The 7,687-nt window shown below is 37.7% G+C and overlaps 2 protein-coding genes across 2 annotated transcripts; both read left to right on the forward strand.

The window, feature by feature from the left end:
- Nucleotides 1-65: 65 nt before the first annotated feature.
- Nucleotides 66-3,360, forward strand: pmf1 (polyamine modulated factor 1). The gene is made up of 5 exons (XM_006781374.2): nucleotides 66-326; nucleotides 1,506-1,611; nucleotides 1,988-2,088; nucleotides 2,434-2,629; nucleotides 3,161-3,360. The coding sequence occupies exons 1-5, from the start codon at nucleotides 115-117 to the stop codon at nucleotides 3,224-3,226; spliced, it is 681 nt and encodes a 226-aa protein (XP_006781437.2). The 5' UTR covers nucleotides 66-114; the 3' UTR covers nucleotides 3,227-3,360.
- A 36-nt stretch (nucleotides 3,361-3,396) lies between these two features.
- On the forward strand, nucleotides 3,397-7,684 carry med19a (mediator complex subunit 19a). The gene is made up of 6 exons (XM_006781373.3): nucleotides 3,397-3,752; nucleotides 4,141-4,263; nucleotides 5,663-5,796; nucleotides 5,953-6,049; nucleotides 6,143-6,237; nucleotides 7,352-7,684. The coding sequence occupies exons 1-6, from the start codon at nucleotides 3,533-3,535 to the stop codon at nucleotides 7,415-7,417; spliced, it is 735 nt and encodes a 244-aa protein (XP_006781436.1). The 5' UTR covers nucleotides 3,397-3,532; the 3' UTR covers nucleotides 7,418-7,684.
- Nucleotides 7,685-7,687: the final 3 nt, after the last annotated feature.

Here is a 7,687-nt window from a genome sequence, read left to right on the forward strand (position 1 = left end):
CTACGGTGTTACAGAGCGCATGTGCCAAATGGGGGCGGCGGCGTCGTTTCTGGGTCCGGCGGCTCGCCGTAGATTTGGCGGGCGCTGCGAAACATAAACAGAGGCAGCTGAAAAATGGAGGAAAGTAAGTCAGCAACAGAAGTGCACAGTGCAGGTAGAACTGGTGCGGAAGATTCAGCTGAAAGCCAGGCTAATGAAGCGACAGGAGAAACTTCCTCACAGATACCGAATAAACCGACAGCGGAGGCGGAGGCTCGGTACAAGAGGATGAAGCTTTTTGACAAAGTCATGCAGAAGAGCCTGAACAAGTTTATCGAAGATGTCAGGTAACGTGTTGGGTGTTGTGTTTATTACCTTGTTTTTACGGTAAACTACACGTATGTCATGATATTACCTCTGCACGAAGGATATAAACAGGGGTGAGAGCTGGTTTGAATGTTTCTCATCAAATAGTTACAAAGGTGGTGGTCATTAAATAAACAGTAAACCAAGTGTGAAGATCTCATTATTAGAACACATACAGTCTTAATTTATCTCAAGTGAGCCAATAAAACTCCAGTATAATAACCTAGAATACCCCAAGAGTATGTATAAGATATTTCCTCAAATTATCCCTAAATTTAGGGGACTCATTGTGTCACAACACCGAGGCATTAAAAACAACATAAAACAAAATAGCTTAAAAACCCTGGAATAGCAAGATTAATTTTAAAAAGTAATACAATAAGGGACTTAAAAAGTAAAACTAACAACTAAGTGGCGGTATTTTGGTATAAAGGGGAAGTTTCTGATTACTATATATAGTGTTTTAGTGTCAAGAAGTGTTCTAAAAGCTTCATATTTAATGAACCTCAGCTTTAAAAAAAACATTTGATGAACAGCTTACTTGCAGTTCGTGTCGTTTCTGGGGAAAAAGCAGAGGGAAGCTTGTTGGGAATTGTGCAAAATCATAGGGTTATTATTATTATTTTTTAATAAATAAATAAAAATAATGGATGGAGGTTGGGCTGTTTAAGAGCCCTAGCATTTTTTTTTCATTTTACATTTTTTGTTATCTAGAAGACTACTTATGATCACTTATGATAAATATTGGACTTGAATTTGACATATTTCCTTTTAAGAAGTGTATCTTTCCCATACAGATTTTTTTTTTATCCTTGCACATGTGAGATAGTGAGATAAATTGACAAAGGAATGATCCTGTGGTGTTTGTTAGCAAGAAATCTATAATACAATGATTCAGAACTCTGGTTTGGGCAAATTTAACACTTCAGACAGGCACTCTGTTATGATTATTTTTTATATATATATTATTTTACTTACAGGTGAAAACCAAACATTTCCACTGTCCTCCTGTCCTCCAAAAAAGAAGGCCTATCCAAACGTACTTTTAACATCACACAAGCAGTAGTGTCTTATAATGTTAATGATCTACTTATTCCTTAGCTATCATTTTCAGGAAAGGTCATATTTTGCTTCACTTTGTTCACACTGTTCTCTCACAGTTTTAACAGATTCGCCAGCATGTTTCGTCCACTGTACAGTAAGAACCCTCAGAGAATGGAGAGCATTCACAAGCAGTTCATAGAGGAGCTGCGGAGCACCATACAGGTCTGTAGCATATTACATTAAAACCCTGTATTAAAAAAAAACAAATGGGAGGACTTCTGCCTCCTATGTATTGTGTATTGCTTAGGCTGTATGTGTGGTACACCTTTTTAAACATTGTATATATGACATTTATTACATTTATGACATTTATTGTCAATTTCCTTGCTGATAGCAGTAAAATGAGTATTACAAATTCTGCATCAAACTAAATGTTTAGCATTTTGTCATTCAACAGGACAAATCAAATAACTTTTCTGGGCAAAACCAACATTTGTATAGCTGTCCAAATACTCATTGTATGCCATATTCACTGATCTACTACTGGTCTTTATTTTCACTTGTTGACATAAAAGTTTGTGTTTTCCTGCTCATGAAGGAAGATATCAACAGACTGATTGAAGAAGGCCAGCTAGAGTTAAAACTGAATGAGCTGGATAAACTAGAGAGAGCCACCAAGGACAGTCCAGACCCTGCATGGTCAGTAAACCGCTTTGAAAACACTTGAACTTCTGAAATCTTGAGCATTTAATTATATATGCTTTGTGCATTTTCTTACCAAACTGCTAAAATTCTCTCTTTTCTTATTTTTTATTTAATTAAATAGTGATAAAGTAACTAAGTGGAAATATTTTTTCATTAAATGTACTAACTGTATATTTAAGAATTTCATTTAGTCAGTGAATCAGATTGAAAAGGTAACTTTGCATCTTGTATTATAGTTATATTGCCTTTCTTTACTACACTGTATATCACCACTGTGTTACTTCAGCTTTTTAACAATCAAAGCATTTTAATCCCTCATCATCTCAAATGTTGTCTTAGGCGACCAAGCGGGGTCCCTGAGCAGGACTTTTGCAGCTTTTTGATGCCTTACTATCAAAAGCAGGAGGCCTACATGCGACGGGAGCTGAAAAAGATTCAAGCAGAGAATGCTGCTCTAGCACAGACGGTTCAGGGTGGAAGAGAGAGCATCAGTCAGACTGAACACCGAATTTCTGCTGCTGTTGATGAGTGGAAGGTGAGAGAGAAAGAGTAGATAATTGGCAGAATAGATATGACTTGTCCCTAATAGGATCCATGAGAAACCATATTCAGCATGTATGCAAGTATAAACCGTGTCATTTCGATTTTATATACAAAATATTCTTTGTACAGTACATTTATTTTGATGATCACATACAGTCTTTTTTTTAGCTGTTACATGTATATAGACCTTTTTTCTCATATTCTTACATTTGTGTGTATATACATCTTAGGTCCTTTTTGTATTATATTTTAAGATTTATTTGTTATATTTTTATTAAAAGCGAGTCAATGCACTGAAAATGCATTCTAATGCGCACTAACTAATGTTCTGAATAACAATAAAGTAGCTATTCTATTGTATTCTATGTTTCTATCATTCCTAATGAGGATGTTCAGTATATTTAGTCTCAGTGTAGCTTTAATGGTTTTATTTGGTAACTTGTTATAGAACATTTCTACTTGTAACATAAATAAATTGAGTGCTAATAGTTTTGTAATGTGTGTTCTTTTCTCTCATTTTTAGGCATCAGTGACAGAGTTTGAAAGGCTGGCGTCATCTCTTTGCCCCGCTGATGTTTTTGATGTGTGATTTTCCAAATTACACAATATGTCCACTAACTTAATTGTACATAATGAGTTTGTTTACTGTGCCTGTTTGTTTGAAAATAAACACGACGTTTTGGAAATTGTTAGTGATTATAGTCCTGTATACACCGACAGTTACGGTACAGTGCGTGTTTGTTGCCTGCATTACGGTAAGTGGCCATGAAAAGAAGTGAGGAGCGGAGCGCTTGACACTCGAATTCACGGAGAACAGCTTCCTCGCAGATAGCAGGCCATACGCTTGAAGAGCCCGGCATTTTCTTTCCATATAAATGTATTATTCAAGGTAGATATGACGGAAATGTTTTCAACTCTTTTCGGGTCAAATGAAGCTCAGGGACCACCTGGTTCTTCGTCTCTGGGTTTTGGACCGGGGAAGCCTCCACCGCCTATGCCGCAAAATCAAGTTGCCATGGCGGGTCAGATACCACCGCAGCTCGGGGATGAAGGGCCTGCTCTACGGAAGCCTGGAGCTATGAATGAACCTTTCTATTTACTGCGGGAGCTGCCTGGTACTGATGAATTCTTGTAACTGTTGGGTGCTTCGTGTTTAATTTGTCCTTTATTTAAAACTTTAGCCGAAATCTAAAGCTGCTTAAATAGTTTGTAAACAATACTAGCTCACGTAGGCTGACTAGCTGGTTGTGGGCTAACATTGAGTTAGCGGATTGTAGTTAGTAGCGATGTATTTTTCAGTGAAGCGTTTATATTCAGTGTGTAACACAAATGCTGTAGATTTAACACCTTTTTGTGGCTTAAAAATATGTTGTGTAACTACGGTTATTATGGGAATGAACATCCCTGAAGTAGCCCAGGTTCCCTTTGGAAATGGCCATCTATTTCACAAACATTTATGTACTGATTGGTTACAAATGATATGAATTTGGTGTTTGTGCTTAGTGGGGAACGAGTTAACTGGAAACACCAACCTCATCACGCACTACAACCTGGAGCACGCTTACAATAAGTTCTGCGGGAAGAAGGTGAAGGAGAAGCTCAGCAACTTTCTGCCAGAGTTACCAGGTGGGTGCGACAGTCACAGATGTGGTCAGATAACTGTTTAGTAACAATCTTATAATGATCAGTGTTGGACAATAGCGGTAAAGCTTTGCTTTGATTGCTGTGAAATGTAATATTATAAAATATTTTAAAACCTGGGTTCTCACTGTCCTTTGGATACCGCTGACTGAGAAAAAGTCTTTAAACTGAGTTTTACTAAAGGACACATTGACAACTGAGAGTTATCAGAACTTGTTCGTATGAGCAACCACTTGGAGAAAGTGGAAAGGATAACTCCCTTTTAAGTGGAAGAAACCTCCAGGAGAACCATGCTCCAGCTGGGGTGGTTAGACTGGTGAGGAGAAAATGGAGACGGTAGATAGAGCTAGGACAATACAACCTATAGGAGGGAGTTCACATCTTATTGACATGCTGTAAATTAAAATAGATGCCTCACATCTGTTTCCCATGGCGTTTTTTGGTCCATGCAAAGGGTCAGTGTCAGTTATACAAGTAGTCTATCCTCCACGCCAGCCTGTTTCACAAGTTCTGATATCTTAATTGTTTGTCATTTTGGGTCATTTAATAATGCCAAATTAGTTCTGAAATAATGAATTATAAGTGTAATTATATTATTGTGTGTTTTGGTTATCTAGTTTTAAGTGTACTATACAGGCCACCTTTTGTTATGAAACTGGCTGCAAAATAAACTCATATTGGAAAAACACTTTGTAGTTTATCTTCAGCCATTTCTTCTGCTACGGCACAGGACATAAACAATGTTATGTGATAGTAAAAATGATTGTAATACTCCAATCACGTCTCTTGTTTTGGATCTTTATGAGTACTCTGATAATGGAGCTGTTAAACCATGATCCACAACTAGTTAATACAGATATAACATATTAGTGGGGATTTATACTTCAGTGGGAATCAGTGGGAATTTTATGCGTAGCTACATCATAACTGCAAACTTCTCTTAAAACGTTATGACATAACATGACATGCACCTCCCATAGAAATTTAACTACATGTCTGGTCGAAGCAGTCTGAAACTATTGTGATTCGTCCTGTGCATTTCCAGCTACTTTTCTGCTGCACAATTTATCAGTGAGAGAATCATCATATCGATATAAGGAATAATATTCATAACATCAGTATAAGGACTCACAAATGTCAGCAAATTCCTGGAGGGATATTGTTGAAACTATCAGAATGGAGTGAATCTACAAAAAAGTGGAAAAACTAGAGGGATGCATGTGAAAAAAGATCTGATCACAACAAAGAATGAGTGGGGACTCGGTAGGGGGGGAAAGTTGCAGCAGTTTATTTGTTTCTTTCTCTTTTGATTTGAATATTTAATTAAATTTACCTGTGAACACAGCTGAGCACTTATGTTTTGACCTTTTCTGCTTCTCTGCAGGTATGATTGACTGTCCGGGCACACAGGACGGCAGCTCATTGCGCTCTCTGATTGATAAGCCTCCAGTGTGTGGAAACTCCTTCAGCCCACTGACTGGCGCTCTACTAACAGGCTTCAGACTACACACAGGACCGGTACATACTACACAATACAATGCAGTATAAAGTTCATGCAGACATTTTCAACGTCCTGACTGACACTGATTATTCAAATTTAACTGACATTTAAATGATCTTAATTCTCATATTTGCATATTAATACGCAACTAATTTTTCATCACATCTTTGCAGCTCCCAGAACAGTACAGACTGATGCACATACAGCCTCCAAAGAAGAAGAGCAAGCACAAGCACAAACACCATCGACCGCAGGATCCATTACCACAAGGTATGATATAAATTTATCCACATGCATGTCTGCAAAAAGGTACAAATATTATCATTTCAATAACCTTTCTTATTTTGATGTTTGATGTCACAGAAACGCCGTCAGACTCTGATCCCAAGAAAAAGAAGAAAAAGAGAGATGATGATCCCGATCGCAAGAAAAAGAAGAAAGACAAGAAAAAGAAGAAGGTAAGACCATTTGTCAAACTTTACCTGAACTAGTTAGACGAATCTCATTATTATAGTCACTTCAGGTTTATTTTAATTTCTGTATTTGTTTTTTTATTTTTTTTAAAGGCTACTTTTGTCTGATCTCTTATTCACAAGGGATCGACACTTCAAGTAGCTCCTTGTATTTGAGTCGGCAGATTTATTTTTTATTTTTTTAAACCAAAAACCCTTCCTCACACAAAAACAAAGGGATTTGTGTCTCTTATCAAAAGTGAGGATCTTTTACTTTTTAGGCAAATATGTAAACCGTTACATGTTTGCAAATGCATCATTTGATCTTAATTCAGTGAAAAACACCAAATGTGCAAAAAGTCGAGTTGCTACATAACATTTGTCAACCTGACCAACTGAACCAACCCCAGATCATAACACTGTCCCCACAGGATTGTGCATTAGGCACCAGGCGTGATTTATGCATCACTTCATCTGCCTCTCTTCTTACACCTGTAAGATGTGCCCATCACTCTGGAACAGATTAAATTTCGGTTCATCAGACCACATGACCTTTTTTCCCCCACTCCTTCAGATTTTGGTCTTTATTCCTTCCTAGCAAGTTATTTTCTTTCCAGTTAGCCTCACCGCTAAGTGATTTTCTTAAGGCTACACAGCTGTTTAGCCCCATTCCCTTGAGTTCTCTTAAAAATTGTGCATGTGGAAATGTTCTTAGGTTAAATAAAAAAGATAACCATGACTTCTACTGCTGATTTTTGTTTATTAGATTTTATCAAACATTGTGAGTAATCCCTGATCGAAATAATTAGGCTTTTTTGCAATAAAGCATTGAAAAGTTCTTAATCTCCTCTGCTTTAACCTGCTAAAACAGTTAACATTAAGCAATATTCTGCAAAAACCAGATCCATATTTACTCCACAGTTTTAGTCCTTTCTGAGACACCAAATCTCTAAACAAGGTCTTTAATTGTCTGTGCGAACCTCAATAATTTTAAAACCATCTGGGGTCCCACTGCAGATGTAGCCTCTCTAAACTCCTGCTTCATGTCACTCAGCAGCAGTGAAGACCACACCTGTATTCATCCTATAAGTGTGACAACTCTGTTTCTGCCCCCCCACAGAACCGCCACAGTCCAGACCACCCCGGCCTCGCTGGATCACAACCCAACAGCAACAGCCTCAGATAGACAGCCCACTGTGTGTATGCCTGTGTTTGAATGCGTGACTTTTGTAAGAGGATGTGTGTGTATTTTACAAGTAATTGTATTATTAAGAGTATGTTTAAAGAGAGAAATAAATGTATGGTGTGCGAAAGAGTGAGCTGTGACAGGATGTGATGGAAAGATTGATTTCAGTACAGTGTAAAAGGCAGATAAGCTGTGTGATGCTGTGGATGACGTGTGTGTGTGTGTGTGTGTGTGTGTGTGTGTGTGTGTGTGTGTGTGTGTGTGTGTGTG

The sequence above is a fragment of the Neolamprologus brichardi genome, chromosome 2 (assembly GCF_056152115.1).
Source record: "Neolamprologus brichardi isolate AB-2024 chromosome 2, ASM5615211v1, whole genome shotgun sequence".
Lineage (NCBI taxonomy): Eukaryota > Metazoa > Chordata > Actinopteri > Cichliformes > Cichlidae > Neolamprologus > Neolamprologus brichardi.

Coding starts and splice junctions, on each gene's coding strand:
- pmf1 (XM_006781374.2), top strand. CDS start 115: ATGGAGGAAAGTAAGTCAGCAACAGAAGTGCACAGTGCAGGTAGAACT. Junction 327..1,505: donor AAGTTTATCGAAGATGTCAG/GTAACGTGTTGG, acceptor GTTCTCTCACAG/TTTTAACAGATTCGCCAGCA. Junction 1,612..1,987: donor AGCTGCGGAGCACCATACAG/GTCTGTAGCATA, acceptor CTGCTCATGAAG/GAAGATATCAACAGACTGAT.
- med19a (XM_006781373.3), top strand. CDS start 3,533: ATGACGGAAATGTTTTCAACTCTTTTCGGGTCAAATGAAGCTCAGGGA. Junction 4,264..5,662: donor CTTTCTGCCAGAGTTACCAG/GTGGGTGCGACA, acceptor GCTTCTCTGCAG/GTATGATTGACTGTCCGGGC. Junction 6,238..7,351: donor AAGACAAGAAAAAGAAGAAG/GTAAGACCATTT, acceptor GCCCCCCCACAG/AACCGCCACAGTCCAGACCA.